Here is a 24,800-nt window from a genome sequence, read left to right as displayed (position 1 = left end):
TCGTTTTTAATTCTCCACGAAATATAACATCTGAATTTAGTCCCGAACAAAATAACACTATTTATTTCTCGATAAAATATGGCGTTTAAATTTTACATAAATAAATTTGCACTAATTTTTAAAAAATTAATTGATTGTAAAGTATGAACCCTTTACATGTGAACACAAATAAATTATACTTTATAATCCTGAAAGATTAATGCTAAAAGATCAATGACCTTCGTAAAATTGTTATGGGTTACGATTTAAATAAGATGAATTTATTATTTAAATTTTAATTTTTTATAAAATAGTGATTTTTCCTTTCACCCACAAACTAAGAACTTTCCACGATATTTCTATGAACGACAAGAATCTTTCAATTTTCCTTGTCAATTCGACCGTGTGGAGGGTTGAGAAGCTTTCTTATTAACTACATAATAAACGCTAATACGAGGGACAGCAAAAACATCAGACCTCTGTGATTAAATTACAGGTTGCTTTCATCCACCTATTACTGCAGGACTCATTCCTCTGTAAGCAACCGCTGCTTGAATATCCCAAGCTTCCCAAGCCCTCAAATTGATCTATGGTCTTTCTCTTCTTATCGTTGGCGAATGACCGAATTCGCTGTTTCCTCTTCTTGGGATTCATCCGCCCTCTCACCGTTACCTTCTTCTGTGCCACATCTACCACATAGTTATGCAAATCTGCCCATCATAACACACGCCAACACAGATCGGAATTACAAAACATAATGAGCAGCAACTCACAGAAAGCATATTCATTAATGGAGAAGTCAATATACAGTTATTCATCATACCACATGCCAAAACAGATCAATGGGCCCTCAATGGGCTGAGAACTCAATGGGCTGAGACCCTCTTTACTTTGATACTCTTCTCCCCTTCCCGCAGCGGCACGCCAGGTGCAGGAATTGGGTTTTCATGTGTAAGTGCCAGAGAGCGTTTGGAACAATCGCTGAGGACATTCCTAAGGCCCATAATTACACCACATTTTAAGGTCCATAATTACCGCACAGTTTGAGCAAATGTATGACCAAGCAGAGGAGCAATTGAAGGCTAAAATGTCTCGTCAACAGCTCTTTGATTTGCATATTCGGGCATGCGCAGAATTCTGATGGCTAAAATGTTTTGGCAACAGCCGTTTGATTTGCATCTTCCGGCTCTGTAGAGATAAAGAGGGAAGAGAGTAACTTGCAGGTGCACAGTCCAAACATTGCCCTCCCATAATGATCAATAGCTGCTTTCGTTCTTATCAGAAACCTACGAAGGTCATTCCACTATCTCATGTAAATTGAAATCAAACAGAGTCCGAGGGAAAATTCGAAATGTAAAATATGAGCGGCAAATTCAAATCCTTGCGCACCTTTGACTTATTTGGATTGCCGTAGTCTAACGTCCAGAAAATTATGGAAATTCTTGTTATATTTAAAGAAAATTGGGCTGGATTTTTGTAAATCCAAGTTATAGTTGTTAAATTTCAAAATTTTAAAAATTTTAGTCATTTTTATGTTGCTGAATCCATTTCCATCATCAAAAACAAGATTTAAACACTCTCTACAAATTTTTTTTGAATTTTTTTGCTTGGATTGCCACTTTTAACCATCCAGGCAATTCCTCAACCTGTTTAGACAACTCCATTTAGATCTATTACAGCCATGGATCATTCATGTACCATAAACCTATGTCATGGATAATGAATTTCTTGATTTCTCAAAGTGACAACAATCCATTGCAGTCACGGAACCGGAAAAAGTTTGCTGGGGAATAAAGTCAGCTTGCAGGTACTGTCATTGAGACCCTCTTTGACCCTCTTTGACCCTCTTTGCGCGAGACAATGACAAGATGTCAGACATAACAGTTTGCGGCGCAAAAAGTTTTCTTGTGATAAACAATTCCGATCAAAGTTGTCAACGCCCGTCTCTGTAAACGGTGATGGAGAGGTGGGCCCATACTGCCACGTAAATAGGTTATGCGAACCTGCAATCGCGATAAGGGTTGCCCAATTGATCTCGTACCACAGGAGAAAATCCAAAAAAATCCTAAAAAAATTATTCAAAATATCTATTATCAAAGTTTTTACCGTTGAAATTTTTTCATTCGAACTTTCATGGTATCCGAATTCAAATTCGTACACTATGGGTTATACTTACCAGCCAAAGGATTCCAAAGTGATCATGTAGCAATTTTTTTGTAAGTGAGAATTGCTGAAAAGGTCAAAGAACGCATTGAAGTGATGGTGCGTAGAGTCATTAAAACGATTCCAAATAGGGGTTAAATTTGAGGGGTCCCTTACCCATCATTGAAATTTTTTTATGACAGTTTTATTTTTAAAAGGCTTGTCATTTGACTTTTAATAATTATTTTTACCAGTTTTATTTAAGTGAATACGAGGTTTCATTAAGAGAGTACGCAGTGAGAGACTAGGATTATTGCCATTTTTGCGCGATTGGTGGCTTATTGAATCATTTTAATAATTATTTTTACCAGTTTTATCTAAGTGAATACGAGGTTTCATTAAGAGAGTACGCAGTGAGAGACTTGGCGCGATTGGTGGCTTATTGAATCAAATGTAATGAAGTTATGCTCAGGCATGCCTTTGCTTTGCTCGCATATGAAATCTAATAGTATCTCAAATCATTCTACCTTGGTTTCCCTTTGAGACAAAAGTTTTTGTGTACTCAAGAGTAAAGCCTATTGTCTTATGGTTCAAAATTCAAATCTAATTGTTCAAATCTATGCTGTTCAAATCTATGCTCAATGATTCCCCTTTTATCATCCTGAAATGTTACGAGGATTCCTCTTTTATCATCCTGAAATGTTACAAGGATCTATCCTGAAATGTTACGAGGATTCCTCTTTTATCATCCTAAAATGTTACAAGGATCTATGGTTCAAATTTAGGATATGAATCTCTGCTCAGCTCGGCTTATATCATCCTGTGCTGGTACATGGATCTACAGATGAAGAAGCTAAGCCTGGACAATTCAAAATCCAAAATAACGGCCCCCTAAACGCTTAGCATTTCAGAAGGCGAAACCAAAACAGCTGGTCAAAACGCTTTGATTTAATTCCAAAATAACGGCCCCCTAAACGCTTAGCATTTCAGAAGGCGAAACCAAAACAGCTGGTCAAAACGCTTTGATTTCTTTTCCGTTTCCCAATCAGCAAACAACAACGCAGTCAAAGAGCCAGTCCTAATATAGAAAGGCCAATAAAAGTAGTTTCATCACTCGAAATAATACTATTCGATAAAGCTTTCTTGCTACTTTTACACTATCGACATACCGTCGGAAGATCGATGCCTCTGTGAAGTCCATTTCTTGTGGTCCGCCTAAAAGGTCATGCATGTGTTCACTGACGAATCATCCAGGTTCTTTCCGTTGTAGTCTCCATAGAAATAGTAATAAATCCTCCTCTTCTACTATGATGGCGCTGCAGACACAGGCCAACACCAACACAAACCTGAAACTTTGGATGAAAGAGAGCATGCCGTCCGATAACAAGGCGCAACAAGATATTTCAAAACAAAGCGGGAAATCAAATTTGAAATTCGAATGAGTGCGGACTCCGGAGTGCCATCACTGCAGTATGCGGTGTATATATAAAATAATATATATATAAAAGTTAAAACTTGTTAATTTTCGATATACCCGTCAATATGACTTTTTCAAATATTATTGGCTAGTCAGCGATGACGTGCAAATTTGGAAACCAATCGTATTTAACGTGTAAAAACTCAAAAAACAGGCATACGTGCGTCAAATTTAACCCCTGAATTTCCAAATACTCTCCTTAGTCAAAAAGAATGCTCACATCAAAATAAATGATGTCAATGGTCCAAGACAAGCCAACCTGCAGAGTTGGGTCAATGATCTATATAATATAAAGATGTAACCATTAATATCAATAAATATATATAATCAATGATCTATATACTATAACAATGTTTATGTGTTAATTGAAGATCAAAGAAAGTAAAATAAACATATTAATTATTTGATGAAATATAATTAAAGATGTGAAAAGCAGCGAAAACATATTAATTATTAATTTTTTATTTAATTAATAGACAAGAAATAAATAAAATTAAAAATATTAATATTATTAAAAAATATTAAAAAATACATTTTATTCATTTCAAACTCAATGCTTCTTTTGTTTACCCTACAGCTTATTTTTAAAGTTCTCCTTCATTGGGCTTTTTTTGTTGCCCATCTTTTCAAATCATTGAACTTTATTGGCCTAACATAAAGAAAATATGGTAGTTTAATTTTATTATAAATAATTAACAATAGGTTAAATAATTGGATTAATATAAAATATATGTGAAAAACCTAATTGGATTAATATAAAATATATGTGAATATGATTAATATGAATATATTTCATTTTAAATTAAATTAATATATTTGAAAATGAAAATATTAAATGAGTTGATTTTTTTCTTCTTATTCACGACTTAGATTGATTTTCAAAGGAATTTAGTTTCCTAGGGATTTGAGATTATTCCAATTCTAATAAGTTTATATTCTAATTAGATGGGGAAATTAATATATAAATACATTTTATTTAGCAAAATGGTTCATTGTAATTCCTTTTTTTCAAGTTAAATTAGATTCGGCCGACCAATTTCTTAGGGATTTGAGATTATTCCAATTGTAATAAGTTCATGTAATTAGATGCGGAAATTAATATATAAGCAAATTATATTTAGTAAAATGGTCCAATTTACAATAAAATGTGTAATTCTTTTTTTCTCAAATTAAAATTAACCCATAATTTTTTTTATACATGATTAATCAAATAAATATGTGCATTAGTAAAATATTTTTCGTGTTGTAATATCAACCAAATTAATATTTTAATATGATTATATTAATGAATATAAATATATCTTGTATGAGACTAAACTAAATAGATAAATAAACCATATGAACATAGTTAATATAAATATATCCTGTTTGAAACTAAACTAGATGGATAAATAAACAATATGGACATGATAATGAGAATATTTTATCTTAAACTAAGCTTAACATATTTGAATATGAAGATATCCCGTTGAGACTAAACGAGTATATCGTAATCTAATTAGTATGAATATAGATGGATAACTAAACAATAAGGACATGATAATGATTCTCGGAGATGAAGATTAGAAGAACATAACTGTAATAGTTATCGTTACATTTAAAATGACATATCAATTGTTATTCTTAAACAATATTGTTGCGACAAATTGTTGAAGGGAGTGTTTTAAAATAAATAGGAATTTTGACTATAATGTTTTCGATATGGGAAGTTTTTGTTTTTGTTTATATAATTGATCCAAAATGGGGTGAAAAAATTTGTGATTTTCATGTAGTAAATAATTTTATAAAATTTATATAAATTTTATTGAGAATTTTAATTTTATTTAATGATGGAAAGAATTAGTTTTATATAATTTATAGGAAATTTGTTTATAAAAATTTTAAATTGGTATGTTTTTTTTATAAAAATAAAGGTTTTTTTGTTTGTTTATTTATTTTATTTTATTTTATTTTGAGAAAGTTGTTGTGGTATATGTTATGAAATATTTGATTATAAAATTTTGCTATATTTTATTTTTTAAAATTTTTAAAAAAATGGTTGGAAGTTTTTGTTTTATAAAATAAGTAGAAATTAAAATATTGTATTTATAAAATTTTGACTTATTTAAAAAGATTCAAATCAAATTATTATAGAAACAAAAATAAATTTATTTACAAATTAGAGATTTATTTATTATTTTAAAGGTTTTTTTAAGTGTATGTTAATTATTGAATATTTTGATTTTTTATCAATTATATATATTTCTTACTTTTATTTGAAATTCAACAAAAATTTATTAAAATTATAAGTTTGAGCTATATAATTTGCATAAATTGTTAAAATTTATTTATACATTTAAAAACCTACTTTAAATAAAAATAATTCAAATTTCAATCTTATAAAAAAATTATCACTCAATTTCAATAAAAACCTAAAAATATTTAATAATTAAACTACTTTTGTCATAACTCCTATTCACACACCTTAATTAACATAAGTAAATGAGTAAAAAAATATTTAGTACTATAACCCTAGACATGGGTTTTTACCTTGGGATTTATTACAAGAAACGATACAAGGATTTATAAAATAAACTTGGGTAAACATCGGTAAACTTTTCCGATGTAAACAGTGATGTCAATGACAGCGCTATAGTCGTTGTCAGCTACAATTAAGTCCGCAGTACTTCCCTTACATTCACATTTAACTTTTCACTAGCTGCAGATTACACTGAGTCTTCACACCTGGCATGTCATTTACTCCTGCTTTATCATGGTGGCATGGCACAAGCAGGCTATCCATCTACATCTATGCGCCTTAGGTTTCTCCTCTTATCGACAGCAGAGATTTTGCGTGTTTGATCCGAGGGCTGAGCTCTTTCCAGAGGGTTTCACATTCGCGTACGTCGGAGGTAGGGTTCATTCCGTTCCTTTGTTCCTTGGTGCCTTCTCCTGCACTGCTGCTCCTTTCGTTGGCTGGATCAGTTTGCAATGCTAGGTCTTCATTTTGTGGATTCGACCACAGAAGCTGGGCTGCCGGAATACCCTATGTTGATTGTGTAAACCACATGTTTTTTTATTCATGTAAGTGTTTCCCTAGATGTATTTCCTCAATGTTTATTTGTTTTATTTTCTTTTCATCATAAGTTTTACAGTAATAGTTTTCCTCACATTCTTACTGTAGGGATGGTGGTTGCAGGGACAAGGGATGCCAACTTTCGATGAGGGGAGGTCAAAATTCTCATAGCTATCTCCCTCAAATGAGGGCCTCCAGGTAAGCTCTTAGTGGCTCTCTTGATAGTTTTGATGGCATGGGATAATTCAACAGTTTGGAGTCCCTAGATTAACGGAATTTCTAGAGTATTTGTTACCAGTTCTACAGTTAAATGGTTTTATTGTCTCGTTACTTATTAAATCTCTGTCATAGCATTTGTCTTTAATTGTCCCAGAATGGAGCGCCCTTTTGGTTTCCTATTCTTTGCTTCTGTGAGCCGTGGGCTTCTCATGGGCTTGTGTCTCGGTCGCACCAACGTAGTCTCTCATGTTCTTGTTTCTCCTTTAGTTAGTTTTGTGGGAGTCTGTTAGCATTTTGAACTGGGTCTGATGTTGTAGTATTGCTTAAGAATATTTTGTGGCCGAGACCCTGTAAATCTCTCTAGCTAAGCTATTTAATTTCTTATTAAGCTTAAGTTTTGGCTGAGGCCTTGTAATGTTGTCTGGATGTGCTATACTGTTCTTGTTAAGCTTGAGTTTAGGCCGAGGCCATAAAAGGCTTCTGTGCATTAATAAGTCTCTGTCTATCTTGGATTTTGTATTAGGTTCTCTTCGATTATTCTGGAATATGATTTAGTTCATTTGCATTCCAATTCTGGAGTATATGCATTCATTACTATCGACTGGTTATGTGAATATGATTTATTCTTATTTACAAAAATATTGACAATGCTTTTAGCTTTTCTTGTATAAATATATGGATATCCCTTAGATCTGGTAGTTCTATGTAGTTATGAGCAGATAATTCTTGGTGTGCATGACAATTGGGTCCATATATTTAATCGTTCATTGTCTTTCTACAACGCATTTCCAAATTTGGTATAAATTGGGTTTTACTACTGCGGGTTTTCTCTCCCGCTTGAACGGTATAGTGCTTGCTCATTTTCAGTCGTTATGATTCTGTAAGGGTTCCATCTCGCCTTATGGTTATAGAAGGAACTCTACGAGACTCAAGTCTTGTCTGTCAGTGCACATCTTTTCCTATACTAGTCCATTTAACTGATTTGGTGATACGTAGTTTATGCTATTACCATGTTACAACAATTTTTCGGCTTAGCCATGTAATTTTTATTTTAATTCTGATACAATAATTCAATGGTTTTTCCAGGCTTGGCCTTGTACTTTCATTCTAATTATACTACAGTAATGCAATAGTTTTTCCTAGCCTGGTAATGAATTCTTCCAAAGAAATTAAATGTGCCATCTTGGCCCTAATTTGGGGTTCCAGCTCCCAATTTATTCATAACCCAGAACAAATCTAGGTAGTATCCCATCGTACTCAATTTTGTTTAGCATTATAATAGTCGGCATCATTCTGTTATTACTTCAGTAGCGAGTAACTCTTTCTGAATGTAAGTTTTTAACCAATATAGAATAGATAACAACTTAATGTTTCCGAGTACTGAATCAAGACCAGTTTTTCCAGAATAACCCTATGTTATCTTTTTTCTTTTTCCGAGATAATAAGTCTAATTCTTAACATAACAATTCCTGCTATCATCTGAATTAAAGCATTACAGTTCTACCTTTCATATACAAATTTTAAACACATAAATGAATTGTTCAACAGATTTTCTCCAAGTGGGTTTCCACTTACCTGGACTTTCCAAGATTATAAAGGACTCCACTGATAAAATTCACCTTCGTTTTCTGTTGCCTTTCATCCACCCGACCATGAGATTTGTCTTGCAGGACCAAATCCCCCCCAAGCTTGCTGACAAGACCTCTATCTTCTGCAAGTTTGTTCGCACACTGTGCTCATGCTATCTGGTCATTACCAAACTTAGCATTTTTCTTCCCTTTACCATCTCACCTTGTAGCAAGGTTTTTCCTCCCCTCACTCCCTTTTCTTGGGAGCCCCTTTCCAATTAGGGGAGGTAGTTAGGGTTTATTTTTTGGCAACTGCCTTTCCAAATTCTTTCCAAAAGAAGTTACAACATCTGTTAATATCCAGTCATTTGTTATTTAACGAAATTAACAATACTATTCATTAAAAAAAGTAAGAACAATAGTAACCAGTTTGTCCTTATTGTAGTAAAATAAAATTATTTACAATTTTCCAGGAGCATTACATCTTCCCCCCTGAAATCAAACATCGTCCAAATGTTTTCCAGCCACAAACAACCCTGGATAAGCTTCTTTAATGAGTTGTTCATCCTCCCAGGTGGCCTCCTCTGGTCCAAAGTGCTACCATTACACTTTAACTAGGAAAATGGCTCGTTTCCACAACGTTACTTCTCTCCAATCGAGTATAGTCGGCGACTCGACCAAGAAATCTCCTTCTGGCTCGACCTGAAACACACAATATTTAAATTAGTTTTAGCTTTAACATCAAATTTATCTGGCCTACCTAACATACTTACTTACCTATATGTCTTGCCAACTAATTATGTGCTTAGGATCATAAACATATCTTTTTAAAACCGACACATGGGATACATTGTGGACTTGAATATGGCTTGGGAGGGTGAGCTCGTATGCCACTGGCCCAACCCTTGCTAAAATTTGAAATGGTACTGTTTGGTCAATTTAGTGTGATCTAAATTGCTATTTAAAATGTCAATCCGGGATTCGTAAACTGACGAAGTGAAGTGTACTATATGTACTAGATAACCATTTCCTTAATCTTTTGTCGTTTTTGAGTTTTTAGTTTATTTTTGGGTTTATCTTTCCCTAATGTGTGATGGTGAGAGTGAAAGTGAAGTATGAAGTATGGATGGTGATGGTGGTTTCTATGGTGATTTTCTCAAACTTGAAAGTGCTCAAGAAGAAAGCTTTAAAACAACTAAACTGAAATCAATTCTTAAGAGAAAGTAAATGCATCAAAATGTGAACTAATGACAATGGCCCAGTATCCTTGCTGCTGAATTAAAAGAAAGTAAAAACTGAACTTAAAGCAACTCAAACCAAAAGCAAAGCAACTAATTCACACTACTTAAACTCTTCATATCCTTTACCCTTCAGCTCAATCTACCTTGTGGGAAGTAATCATGAATAAGTCAAGCAATATGCTATCTAAATGGCAAGAAATTAAATTGCATAAAAGAAACTAGTCACACTACTTTAACTCTTCTGGTCCTTTACCCTTCAGCTCAATCTACCTTGTGGGAAGCAACCATGAATAAGTTTAAGCAATATGATAGCTAAATTGTAAGAAATTAAATTGCAGAAAGGAAACTAATCACACTACTTCAACTCTTCTGATCCTTTACCCTTCAGCTCAATCTACCTTGTGGGAAGAAATCATGAATAAGTCTAAGAAATATGATAACTAAATCACACTACAATTAGTAATATTCTAATTTCTTGCTAATAGAGTCACTTCACTATAGAAAGAAACCATAAATTGATGAGCAGTATGATATCTAAATAATAAAAAAATAAGTAAGCAAATCACAACTTGAAAAAGACAGTGCTGAAATTAAACTTCAAAAAATGAAAGTTAGCAGGAAGGACAAGATGATCTCATATGTCAATAGTTATCAAAAAGATGAAAATTTGCCCGGGCTGCCTAAGAAAACCTGCAGAAAAGCACTGATCAGTTGACAGTTATAAGAAAACATAGGTGAAAATCTAAACAGCAGTGAGTTAAGAAACATCAAACAGTGTGTTATGTACAAGCTAACGATACAAGAACATAATAAAACCAAATGAAAACTTTACAAGGCTTCAGCGCGCAGGGGCCCTCTGCCACTTCAGCCGGTTAACAAGTAGTCACACGAATAAACTCAGAAAAGTCTTCTCATATATTAAAACAACAACATATATAAACAGTGGGGTGATAACACAACAGTTCAGAATTTACATATCAAAAAAAAAACTCCTTTACAGTGTTCATCGATGCGTTATTTATAATGACAAAATGTTGAAACTAGATAACTAACTCCTACGCTATTGACTGTGTTGCCAAAGACACGTAGATCCCTTCAGCCGAGATCTAGCGTAACTGTCATCATGTTTATTAAATCTCTGGAGTGGTTGCTATTAGATTCCAGTTACAGAAGTGATCTCTAGGTGTGCCGGTGTCTTCGTGAGCTGAGGACTATGCCACGTAATGTTCACGTGCTCAAAACAGAGACGTGCCACCACTGGACTCCTTGTTTGGCTCTGCCTTTGACCTTCGTTGACCGTGACCTTCCATGGATGATTTGGCTGATTTGAAGGGACGCGTTCCATGTATCCGTCACCTGGAGCTTGCCCATGTGGCTCGTTTCTTCATAGGACACCTGTAGCACAAATTTTAACAAAATAGCTGCAGAATCCTGTGCTGCCTGCGGAAACCTGTGCTGGCTGCGGAAACTGACAAGTTTCCGCAGCTGCATGAACAAAAACTCAACCAAACTACAGTCATAAGCATAGTCAGGAAACCATGTAAAGAGCTCTTTTTTAAACTACAATGCAATGATTTAACAGCTGGGTGGATGCAATAAGTGGGAAAGGATGGCTGAGAGGGTGTATAGGAAGGTGCAGGTTTGAGGCTCAACATACCCCCACTGTGAAGGTGTTGCATGTCCTCATGCAACCAAAATTGAGTTATTTACCTCTAATCCATATGTTCTGATGCTTCTGCAAGGACATCTAGCCCTCTTTTCTTCTTCCTTGATGCTAACATCATCCTTGGATTCCTGACTAGGCATTTGAACTTGAGGTTAATCAATGCTCTGCTTAACTTTTTGCACTTCTTCTTCAGTTTTCTGTTTTTCTTTTGCCACAGTCCTAAATGGAGCATAGTATTATCATGGACAATCTTGTCTACTTTACTCTGCTCTTTGAGTGCTTCATTTTCTTGTATGATATTCCTATTTAGGACTTCTAACTCAAATATTTCATGTTTCAAATACTGAACTTGTGCATCAGGTGGCAGAGAGGTACTTGGTCCTGCAACTGATTGTTCTAAGGTTTCTAGGTAATTGTATGCCTCTTGCCGATTAGAATCTACCTCAGGTGTCTTTCTCGGCCTAAACTCAAAATCTGGTGGAGAAGGACTGCTCTCTCCTTCCGGCCGAAAAGGGCTTTCCTCACGTGGAGGACTTGACTCAATGCTTGGCTGAGTTGGAGATTTCTCAAGTGTCTCTTCATCTAAATCAATAAAGTGAGACTGTTTTTCTTTGGTTTTATTCCCCTTCACTTTTAGCCTAGTGCTCCTTCTTAAGTATGAACTAGTACTCTTCTCTTGTGCACTCTGTTTTCCTTTTTGCTTTTTCTTGGCTATGGCAGCGGCTTGAAGATCTATTAATCTTTCTGATAGAGGTTGATAATCCTCTTCTATGGATTGCTCAGGGGATGGATAGACTTCTTGGATGGTCCTTTTGCCTTTTTCATTCTTCTGTTTCTTACTTCTAGCTCTATCTTCTTTTCCTCTTTGGATTGTTTCTTGAATTTCTATTGTAGGGGAGTCTTGGATGTAGGAATTTACAGGGTAAGTTCCTCAGAAAGAATACCAAGAGGACACCGCTCACAACCAGATCTCAAATCAATACACCAGTATTTTTGACGTGGTTAAAACCCTCAGAGTGCAAGGAGGGAAACAGTCCACGGCCTGTCCCAACGTGGGTACAGACAATTTATTAATCAAAGAATGAAAATTTACATAAGCTTCTCTCATGCACGGATTACCCGAACAATGACCCTCCATGCGCTTTAAATAGAACTCATGGACCAATCGGGTGTCAAGCCACGGATCAAGTGTCGGTAATACCGAGGTGAGAGTGAACCGTCGGATCACTACATATCGTGACCGTCGGATTGTAAGTTACAAAATGTACAACGGTAAAGAAACACACTTTACCTAACTCTAACCTAACTCTATACTAGACCAAGTTGAACTTAACTATATCCTATGTGTCGGAATATCCTAACATCCCCCCTTAAGAACAACTTGGGATAGGATTGAAGGATTTACAAATATGACACAATAGGAGAAGGAAGGAGGCACTAGAGCCTATCCCCCCTTAGTGACAACTTCCTGAACTCCAAGCATATATCGAAGTTTAGTGAACTTCGCCTCTGTGAGAGCCTTTGTGAAGATGTCTGCAACCTGATCATCCATTGGACAATATTGCACTTCAAGAACATGGTCATGAATGAGCTTTCTGATGAAGTGCATGTGTAGTTCAATGTGTTTGCTGCGCTGATGCTGGACTGGATCTTTGCATAGCTGAATGGCACTTTGATTATCACACCAAAGTGTGGTTGGATGCTGCTGCTCAAAGCCAAACTCTGATAGGATCTGACGAAGCCACAAGGCTTCCTTACTAGCTTCCACGGCACCACGATACTCTGCTTCTGCTGACGAAAGAGAAATGGCAGCCTGTTTCTTACAAGCCCATGTAATAGGTCCTGAACCAAGAGTGAAGACATAACCGGCAGTAGACTTCCGATCATCAAGGTCACCAGCCCAATCAGAATCAGTGAAACCAACTAACAGAGGAGCTGCTTTGGCACTGTAATGAATCCCAAACTGTATTGTACCTCGAACATAACGAAGTATTCTTTTAGCTGCTTTCCAATGACTTTCACGGGGGTTTTGCATAAAACGAGCAACAAGGCCAACAGCAAAGGAAAGATCAGGACGAGTATGGGTTAAATACAAGAGTTTTCCGACAAGTTGACGGTATAAGGTAGCATCAACTTCAGGAGAAGTACAAGAGACTGAAAGTTTGACTCCAGACTGAAAGGGAGAAGGGGCTGGCTTACAGTCTTCCATGTGAAAATGACGAAGAATATCACAAGCATACTTGGACTGGGAAAGGAAAATACCCTCTTGGGATTGCAAGACTTGAAGACCGAGAAAATAGTGTAAGTGTCCTAAGTCTGTCATTTCAAATTTCTTTTTAAGGCTGGACTTCACATGGTTTATAAGGTTGGGATCACTACCAGTAAGAATAAGATCATCAACATAAAGAACAAGGATGATGAGAGAGTTGCCCACTTTCTTGGTGTAGACAGTATTGTCAGAATGACACCTAGAAAAGCCAGATTCTAAAAGAAAGCTATCCATTTTGGCATACCAAGCTCGAGGAGCTTGCTTGAGGCCATAAAGGGATTTCTTAAGTCGACAAACGAGGCTGGAGTCTGTTTGTATGAAGCCAATGGGTTGTTCCATATAGATTTCTTCCTGCAAGTCCCCATGCAAGAAGGCAGATTTAACATCCATTTGATGGACTTCCCATTTTAAAGAGGCAGCAAGGGAAAGAACAAGGCGGATAGAGTTCATTTTGGCAACTGGAGAGAAGGTTTCAGTGTAGTCAATGCCTTCAACCTGTGAAAAGCCCTTAGCAACTAGACGAGCTTTATGTTTATCAACTTTCCCATCTGGTCCATACTTGGTTCTGTAAACCCATTTGCATCTAACAAGTTTGCGTCCCTTTGGTAGAGGAACAAGATCCCATGTATCATTTGTCATCAATGAATGATATTCTTCATTCATAGCTGCTTCCCAATGTGGATGGCCTGAAGCTTCTGCAAAAGTGTCAGGATCATGATTTACTGGAGCTTGAGCCAGTAAAGAAGAGGCTCTTTCAAACTGAGAACGTGTACGTCGCTGATCTGTAGGATCACCGGCAAGATCACCTGCTGCATCCCGAGTAGCACGGACCCATCTTGGAAGTTGAGGATCCTGAGAAGGTGGGGGAGGATTATCATCCTCGCTTTCATCATCAGAAGAAGAAATGTTTTCAAAGATAGAAGAGATAGGAAGAGGTGGCACATCCGCCGGACTAGGCTCGCAGGCCGATTTATTTTCATCAAATTTTACATCTCTTCTAATGATAACATTTTTGGACTTAAATGGAATAAGTCTATAACCTTTTACATCTTCAGAATATCCAACAAAAGTACATTTCTCACTCTTAGGTTCTAAAGCTTTATGCTTTTCATCTGGAATATGGGCCCATGCTTCACTTCCAAACACACGAAAGTGACTTACATCTGGTTTAATGGAACTCCAAGCTTCTTCTGGAGTGATATTCTCTAGAACCTTAGTAGGAGTGCGATTGATTATATAATTTGCACAATTAATTGCTTCGGCCCAAAAACTAAGACTGAGTCCTTTAGATTGCAGCATACAATTAGCCATTTCCTTTAAGGTGCGATTTTTCCTTTCAGCTACACCATTTTGTTGTGGAGTGTATGGAACAGTATGTTGCATTTGAATTCCATTTTCGGTGCAAAAGTTGATGAATGCGTTTTTAACATATTCTCCACCATTATCAGTTCTTAGCTTAAGAATTTGATGTCCAGATTGTTTTTCAACAAATGCTTTGAAGGCCAAAAAAGTGCTAAATACTTCGCTCTTGAGTTTTAAGAAGTATACCCAAGTGCGTCTAGAGAAATCATCAATGAAAGTTAAGAAGTACTTGCAGCCAGAGAATGAAGCAACAGGAAGAGGACCACATAAATCACTGTGCACAAGCTGTAAAGGGGCTGAGGCGTGCCAAGAGGCACGTTTGTCAAAACTGTCCCGATGATGTTTTCCGAGTACACATCCGGAACAAACACCATCTTTGCAAGATACCATAGGAAGACCTGTCACCATATTTTCTTTACATAGATGCTGAAGGGAGCGATAGTTTAAGTGACCAAACCGCTCATGCCAAAGTTTGCTCACTTCATCATTATGAGCAACAAATACTGAGGGAAGATGGGATGACCCAAAGTTGTGAAACTTATACAACCTTTTGGAATCATCAGCAAGACCAGTAGCTAGAATCTGTTTAGGATCTTTTAGATCCTTGATTACAACATCATGAGGTGAAAATTCAACAATTTTACCTTCACCTGAATGAGTTATCTGATAGACAGATAGAAGGTTGCAGGATAAGTTTGGAACACATAATACATCATTGAACTGACCATTGTCTAGATGAACAGTTCCAGTCCCTACAACATTAAGAGATCTATCATCACCAACATATATATTTTTGGTGTTACAATCATTTAAAGAAGAAAACATGGCTTGGTTTTTGGCCATGTGACAAGAGGCTCCAGAATCAATGAGCCACTCATGAGAATGAGAAGAAGAAGAAGATACATTTAATGCATAACCAGACTGAGATGATTGACAATGACATGCAGAAAGTGCCGTTCCGGAAGTTGAAGTTGAAGTAGGCTCCAGATGGATGTTATGTTTCTTCATTGCGGCTTCCAAGGCTTCCATCTTCTTAAAGCATTTAGATTCTAAGTGGCCATCTCGATTACAAAAGTTACAATGTCTGTCAGTCTTCTTCCATTTGTTTTTATTGGTCTTGTCATATTGCTGAAATGATCTTTCATCTTGAGGCTGAGTTGGTTTAGGACCATTCCTTTGAGGATAAGACTTCTTAGGATTCTTTGAATTTGGTTGCTGCTGGGCGGCTAACGCTTTCGAGGAAGAGTTTCCAAGATTAAGAAGACCAAGGTGTAAGAGTTTTTCTTGTTCTCTTATTAAGGAATCACAAAAGGAGTCAAAGGAAGGGGCTTGTAGTCTTTGCCTTGACAAATGAAAGCTTCCCTGGTAGAATGGAAAGTGGAAACAAATACAGAGTAGGCTGGTCCCAACTTAGTAAGGATGGAATAAATAAGGTTACCATCTTCTTTCTTAACTTTAACACCTTCCAAGAGATATCTAAGGGTCTTGAATTTGGACAAGAAATCTTCAATGCAAGAAAAATTATTAGGATCCAAAGTAAGCAACTCATTCTCAAGTTGATGGGCTCTAATTTCATTTTTAATCCCAAAAACTTTAGCAAGTTTTTCTAATGCTTCATGAGGAGTTTCAATTTCTGCAATGTGGAATCTAAGATCAGGAGAAACAGACATTCCTATCAAACCACGTGCTTGATCTTGTCGATTTTCCCATTTTTCGGCCTTGTCTTCATCTTTGGGTTTCTTCTCTTGGTCTGTGGCTATTCTGAAGAGACCTTTACTTCTAAGTAAATCTCCCATGTAGGCTACCCATTGGAAGTAGTTAGTGCTGTCAAGAATGACTTGGCATGGACTTTCCATTTTTTGAAAAACAACTGAAGCTGAAGATGCTGAAAGTAAGTGGTCCAATGGATAGATCTCGAAAAAATAGGCGGTTTTAAAAAAAACGGCTCTGAAAAAGGCTTCCGGATGAAGAAGTTATGGCTTTTTGAAAAAAAAATTGTTGACGTTGCCGGCAAAGTGCGCGAATGTGCGGGAATGAAAAAATCCGCCCCCACAAAATGGAGACTTGAACCCAAGACCTCTACTCTCTTAAAAGGTCTTTGAACCAATTGATCTATACAAAATATTTGAGAGAGAGAGAGAGAGAGAGAGAGAGAGAGAGGGGGGGGGGGGGGGCCTCGATTTGCGTGCTTGCCTTGGGAAGACTCTTTTCCCCTACAAAACACAAAACACAAAACCCAACACGAATATCCAAAGAAAAACGAACCTTACGGCTCGAAGTTAGCTTTAGCCAAAAAACTAGAAATTTAAAAAAAAAAAAAAATCTCAAAGTTAGCTTTTAGCCGAAAAACTAAATATTTTTCTCAATGTTTCTGATTTTCCGAGATCACACTAAGGTGCAAGGAAAAGAGCATACGCATGAGAAAAATCCTTTCTTTCTGTTTCTGATTTGCCCAGATCGCACAGAGTCGCAGGGCAAAGAGCATACGCAGAAATGAAAGGTATAGATCCGGAAAAAAAAGGCTAAATAAACCGAAACCGAAATAAGCAGAGAGAAAATGACAGTAAACTGCAAAAAAAACACTGTATACCTCCCGATCTGAAAAATGACGCAGCTAGGGCTACCGGAAACCTTTTCGCGTGAAACGAAAGGGGTTCCTCACTGAAACAGATGCTCCGAACGCAACAGAGCAGTCCTCGCGGCCCGAAAGCAGTCAGAAACAGCAGATCTAGGAAACGACAGCCGCATGCAGTTCTACCGCCTTCAGATTTGGATCACCAACGGACGCGGCCCTCAAATAGCTCTGATACCATGTAGGAATTTACAGGGTAAGTTCCTCAGAAAGAATACCAAGAGGACACCGCTCACAACCAGATCTCAAATCAATACACCAGTATTTTTGACGTGGTTAAAACCCTCAGAGTGCAAGGAGGGAAACAGTCCACGGCCTGTCCCAACGTGGGTACAGACAATTTATTAATCAAAGAATGAAAATTTACATAAGCTTCTCTCATGCACGGATTACCCGAACAATGACCCTCCATGCGCTTTAAATAGAACTCATGGACCAATCGGGTGTCAAGCCACGGATCAAGTGTCGGTAATACCGAGGTGAGAGTGAACCGTCGGATCACTACATATCGTGACCGTCGGATTGTAAGTTACAAAATGTACAACGGTAAAGAAACACACTTTACCTAACTCTAACCTAACTCTATACTAGACCAAGTTGAACTTAACTATATCCTATGTGTCGGAATATCCTAACATTGGATTGTAATGTTTTTCTCTTTCCTCCTACTTTTCCTTGGAACTTTTGGTGGACTGCTTCCAGAGGCCTCAGACGGCTCTTAGAAGTAGTTTGTTGTTAAGAATTGCTCCCATGTATCCTTAGTTTTCTTCAAACGATCCTCAATAAGAATTTTGATGAGCCCATGGTGGCAAAGATGAGGTTCAATATTGCCTACATGTTTTTGAACTGTAAAACTCATCTTTTTCAAACTTGATAGCAGAAAATGAGGCAAATTAAGAGTGTGACAGTCTATGAAATTCATCATCAGTCTGACATGATACATATACATAGAGCCAAAACGACCTTCACACATGATAAATTTTTGAATGAATAACAGTAGACTAGACCATTCCTCTTTTAATACATGAACATGGATGCCTCTTGTGAATACGGTGGTATCCATACCTTGGTTTTGTAGCATGGTAATCCATATTTGATCGTCCACACTTCTATTTTTAAACCACCTTTCACCCTCTTGAGGTAGGCCTGTGGAAGCTGCTACTGTGGCCTCGGTCACTGTGAATTTTAAATCTCCAACCTCCACTGTTTGTCCATTAAACGACCTTGCAAAAGCTTTGGTCACCACCTTGTTATAGCCTTTAAACTTCTGGATAAATCGTAGCCATCTGACTTTCTTCAGCAATTCCTTAACATGAGGATAACCCTCCAAGTATTTTGGTCCTTCCGGCTCAACTCTCAGTAATTTTCCCATCCTCTGTTTTAAATTCTACTGAGAGTTCTTCTGCGTGTGAGGGTTAAGGGGAAAAATAGCTATGTTACACGGTTTAGGATAGACTGTAATGACGGTAGTCAGGGTTTAGAGCAAACGGTAGTGACTGAAGTTGGAAATAGAGAACAGTGAATGGAAATACCTGAATTACGGGAGGAACAGTGGGTGAGCAGTGATAAACGAGTTCATAAAATGAAATGTGGACACATGCAAGGAGTATGATATAAGTGGAGTATGAGTGGAGTGATAAGCGAGTGGAGGAACGACAAGATTTTTTTTCGAGACAGATGACTGTGTATGATATTTTACACGTCTCAACAGACGGCTGCGGAAATTACAGCGGGGAAGAGCCATAACACAATAGTTCACGTCTCAAGAGTACGGGTAATAACTAGAAGTGAAGTCATACTTGAGTTCAAACTCGGAGTAATCATGAGACCGTTAGGGAGATAAATGCGAGGTGTGTGGAGTGATATCGCGGAATAAGAGTGATAGTGGGCTAATATATCAAATCATTGCACATAGGAGAGCCTGTTATGGTTTAATAACTATACGTAATTATGACTTGAATTGTTATTTGATAAAGATTTTTGATCATACCTTTGGAAACTTTGTCAATTCTTGCTCAAGGCTTCTAACCAGTTGCTCTTCTTTGATATATTAGAGATGCCCCATGTCTTTAGCTCAATTACACCTGCATTTCATGATTATGGCACTAACAGTTGATTGTATTTTTGAAAACAGAGCGATGATGGCTGCGGAAATCGTTTCTGGCTACGGAAACTGTTTCTGGCTGCGGAAACGGTTTCCCAGCTGCGGAAACTGAGACAACACCCCTTTAATTGCACAAAGATAGTTAGAGAAGAACTGACTGAATGAAAATAGTCCTGAAAGGGGTTTTTATTAATGAAATGAAATGGAATGAGTGGAATGAAGTGAAAATGAAGTGGAATGAAGTGAAATGGAGATGAAAATGAGATGGAGGTGAAGTGAAATGACAAGTGGGATGAAGTGAAGATGGAAAGAGAAGGAGAGAAGATTTTTTTTGGAAAATATAGAGTGTCAGGTGTCCCTGATTTTCACTCTATATTTTCTACATAAGACTGCCAATCTGGGATTGGTTTTCAGGCTTATACACATTTTTTTTTTTTTCTCTTTTCTTTTTCAAAAACTGAAAGAAACAAGATTAGACTGGTGGGAGAGAAGGATTCTTCTCCACCAGCCTTATTGCAGAATTCTCTTGGAACATTTTGACAAACTCCTCTTTTGAAAGTGGCTTATGATAAATTTTCAATCGGTGGCCATTCACAATAAGAGGAGTCTGAAATTCATCAATGGTCCTGATTCTTACTACTCCATTGTTAAATACTTTATCAATCTCATATGGCCCAAGCCAATGAGTCTAAAACTTCCCTTTGAAGTCTTTAAACTTGGAATCAAACAATAAAGCCCAATCTCCCTCTTGAAACTTTCTCTCTTTAATGTATCTGTCATGCCACTTAGCTCTTTGATGTTGAACTAGATCAGTCCTTAAAATTGCATCTTGTATGATCTCATCTAGCTCATTCAGCTGCTCCATTCTGTGCTTTTTGGCTTCTGATAGATTCATCCCCAACTGAACTGCCATCTTGAAAGTCTTGACTTGAAACTCAATGGGGAGCAGGACTTCTTTCCCATAAACAAGTTCATAGGGAGAATGTCCTCTTGTGTTCCTTCATGTAGTTTTGTAGGCCCATAAGGCTTCAGGGAGCCTTTCTGCCCAATCTCTTCTGTGGAGATGGATAGTTTTGGTGATGATGCTCTCGAGAACTTTGTTTGTAGATTCCACTTGACCATTTGCTTGAGGATGGTAAGGAGTAGATTTTCTGTGCTTGATTTTGTATTCTTCCATCAGCTTCTCCATCAAGTTAGATGTGAATTGACTTCCCTGATCTGTCACAATTTCTCTTGGGACACCAAAACGAGTAAAAATATCCTCAAAAAGAAATTTAACAACTGAATTTTCAGTGGCAGAAGGCAATGCCTTGGCTTCTACCCATTTAGTGACATAATCAGTGCAGACCAATATATATTTCTTTTGTCTAGATGGTGGATTGATGGGTCCAATGAAATCTAAAGCCCATTTTTCAAAGGGTTCGATGAGTACCTGTGGCTGTAATGGAATTTCATTTGAAAGAGTCGGTCTCCCAACTCTCTGGCAGCTCTCACACCTTCTGACATATAGTTTTACATCTTTGAAGAGAGAAGTGTTATAGACAATTTTGTGCCTTACAGCATTAGGCATGAATTGTCAATAATCCAAGGGATCCAAAGTCCCTAAACATGATGTTCCTACCCCTAGAGGAACAAGGTCATCAAACCAACAGCTCTCAGATCAGTTCTCCACCTGAAAACACTCAAAAACAAGCAATCCTGAAATCAAAGCAGGTGCTCCACTAGGCTTCTGCGCTGAAACTCAACTCCTCCATGGTGTACCTGCGTTGCAAAGCAGGTAGAACAAAGGCCACCTGCGCTGAGCGAGATGGGACAAGTGGCACACTGAGTCATTGCTCTGGAATCTTCCAAAAATGACACTTGGATCAGGGATTTCGCCTTGTGATGAGTCAGAGGCTCTGTTTCTCCAAGTGGAAGCAAGGTTCTCCAAGTGGACTCAAGAACTGAAGATCAACTGAAGAGAGAGAGGACACAAGGCAGCTACACATCAGTTGCAAGCTGACTCATCCTTTCTCAATTCATCTATATATTGAGCTCTCTCCTATGAGCTCAGGAGGCTGGAATTTTGTGCAAAGTAATGATATGCTGTTGGTTTCACTATAGAACTATTGGGTGATTGCTTGAAGGAGGTGAAGAGGAGAAATTCTTTCTGCTGGGAGGTGTTGCTGGATTGGGGCCTTCAATGGTTGTAACTCTCTCAGAACTTTACTTCTTCATTAATAAAAGCTATTGAGGTTCTTCTATATGCACTTGTTTCAATGATGTATTGTGATAATTGTATATTTGATTTATGCTAATCCTTGAATCAGTTATGATTGCATGCTTCTTGTAGTTTCCTTCTTTGCTATTTTGCAGGATCTCATTGTAGCTGGGCCAGCAATAGAGCAAGGAGCTGGGAGCAAGCAGCAAGGAGAAGAGTTTGGATTCGACATTAAGCGCAAGGCAGCGGTTAGTGCATTTCTTCATTCTCTCTTGCTTTCATAGAGAAGTAAACCTTAAGTAGTTTTCTTTACAGTTGTTGCTGAGGTACTATCACCCTTAGAGTGGGATAGGGTCATCCGAATCAGATACTTTTCCCTACAACAAACTGGCGACTCCACTGGGGATCGTATCTGTTTGATTGTTTGTAGTATTTTGCTATTCATTTCCTGAACAAAAGAGTACCAAATCGAAAAGCTTTTGACTATATCAAAAGCGAAGTAGAAGGCAGCTACTCTAGCTCATTTCTGAGCATGTTCATGATTTGAAGAGCTGATCTACAAGGATCCTTTTAAGCTCTTAGTGATAGCTTTTCATCTTCTTTGTCATCCCTTAGTGTGTGCTTGACTGATAGCTTCTGATTTGAGCAAAAACTGTGAATTTTTGAGAAAATTGTGACCCGGAAACTGTGAAAACACAACTTTCGTTTTCCAAAGCAGGTAGTACACAGGCTACCTGCTTTGCAACGTAGGACCCGAAGGGGCTACCTGCGCTGAGAGCCAGACTGGTTGTGCAGCACCTACGTTGGCCCAATTTTGCCTTGAGCAGTTGGGGTTTCCTCCCTTTTTCTTGCCTGTTTTCACTATAGTTTTTGCAATCAGTTCTCAGTCTTGTACCTATTCTGAAACCAACATTACTTGCCATCATTCCGCCTCTGTTATATAACGAAATTGTACTTGTTATTTTGTATTTCTTACTTCATTTACAATTTCCCATAACGAAGAGTAAACTAGTCTTGCTTTGGCCTCTTAGATCTGAACCTGTGTTAGGCATTTTGCTGGTCTAAAGAGTTAGCTTGTTTGTTGTCCATAGCTGATTAGTCTTTTTACTTTCGTCATTATGGTTTGATTTCATGTATTTCCAGTGATTAAACAAGTAAATCTTAAGGTGTCTTTTGATTTTGGACAAGCTTGTTTACTTTCGCTTTAAATCGAAATCAAAGTTATATAACAACTTTCTTTTTGTAATACATCAACATTAAGAAAGGGAAAAGAAAATACATGCATTGTGCATTTTTCATTTGACTGTTTGCATGCTGATTTAGGAAAAAATTGCATTAGTGTGTGCTCTATGATCTGTGTGAAAAGATTTGCCTTTCTTCTCCCTCAGTAGTTAAGATTTTCAAAGTTGAAAGATTGAAAAGTTTGCTTCTCATCTTAGACTGCATTCAGGAATTTGTTACATACATCTCGTGGTGATCCTTAAAGGCAAACTGCTAAGCAAGATCAACATTAAAATAAATTCAATTTACATAACAACGCTTTGTAACATAACGCAAACACATAGAGGTATAGGTAGAGACGTGTTCCGACGTCGTTAAACATAGTGACTGTCGATCTCTACGAAGGTGGGTGATTCCTCCTGAGAGTCGGTGGCACTAATACGGACTTGTGCTCCCGCGTACCGTCGCGTATATATTGGGAGACCCCTATAGGAACAAAGCCTTTATCCATAGGAAGCCGTGTCGGCCACCCTACTGATCGCGATGCAGTGAACAAAGCATTCACGAAGATCGACCACCCGTACCGTAAAACGTATTCTGTGGTTTCGCAAAAAGTTTGGCACACCCTCTGCCTAGAACTCCAGAGAAGTTTCTTTTGGCCTTTTTCAAACTCTATAACTGAAAAAGTCCATCCGAGCATTTGTCACTTCGGGCTCGTTAAAACATCGAAGGAGACTAGAGTCATCTTTAGCTTTTTCTCAACTCTTAAAACATGAAAAAGCAAAGTTGTGTCTAAAGCGTCGTTAATAAAATTTATTTTAATCGGAACATAATCACCTATTATTCCCACGTTGATCTTTCAGTTGAAAAGTATGGAGCCCACCAACCAAGGAAGTCACCTTGGTGGAAGTCCCAATCCCTTCTCCTCTTGGGGAGATGTTGGTGCGCCTCATATGGCCACATTGTCACTTCCAGGATTGACAATTGGCCTACCTGTATGGCTCTTTTCAACTAATGTAGTTCAGATCGCCACTAATCCTGAGCAGTCGAATCAACAGTCAGACCAGTCTAGAGCTACCCACCAGCGTTCCACTTCTTACAATTCTTCCTCTGATCCTTCATCTTCGCAAGGTAGAGCCGGCGAAAGTCAGCCTCCCATGGAGAAGAAGGAAAAGAAGAAGAGAGAAAAGAAGCAGAAGGGGCCTATGGAGAAGGCGACTGGGGGCAAGCAAAAGACATCTGACAAAAATCCGCACACTACACCGACCGGGCCTAAATCGCCATGTGTCATTTGCAAAGGGACCCACTTCCATCGTGATTGTCCTTGTATTCCCCGGATACTAAGGGACTGGTCCCCCAGGTTGCACAATCCGGTAGCATCAACCTCTGATAGCCATGTTGATTGCAGTCCGTCAACTAGCGAGAGTGAAGGACGAAAAGGGAGACCAAGATCACCCTGTATGCTGTGTGAAGGCGATCACGCCATCCACCGATGTCCATTCTTAGATGAGGCGAAGAGAGTTTTGGAAGATCGTCCGGTATCACCGTTACGACTTCCTCCTGGATACCAAAAACTCGTGCCTAATCCCTCGGTAGTTGAAAATCCAGCTGGCCCGCTCAAGTGGTCAGCTGAAGTGTCAGTCATTGAGAATGAACCTGCTGAAT

The 24,800-nt window shown here is 37.8% G+C and overlaps 1 protein-coding gene across 1 annotated transcript in view; it reads left to right on the top strand.

Annotated features, from left to right (window-relative positions):
• Positions 1 to 6,350: 6,350 nt before the first annotated feature.
• The window catches only part of LOC149213541 (scopoletin glucosyltransferase-like), a 104,925-nt gene continuing 86,475 nt past the window's right edge, over positions 6,351 to 24,800 (top strand). The window contains exon 1 of the mRNA XM_089389063.1: positions 6,351 to 6,489. Coding sequence (XP_089245189.1) covers positions 6,351 to 6,489 — 139 coding nt within the window. The remainder of the gene's footprint in view (positions 6,490 to 24,800) is intronic.

This window comes from Pinus tabuliformis, chromosome 1_1 (assembly GCF_031772625.1).
Source record: "Pinus tabuliformis cultivar Carrire ecotype Pingquan chromosome 1_1, CPIR1, whole genome shotgun sequence".
NCBI lineage: Eukaryota > Viridiplantae > Streptophyta > Pinopsida > Pinales > Pinaceae > Pinus > Pinus tabuliformis.
The sequence above is the reverse complement of the archived record's forward strand: the minus strand, read 5'-3'. Positions and strand labels throughout refer to the sequence as shown.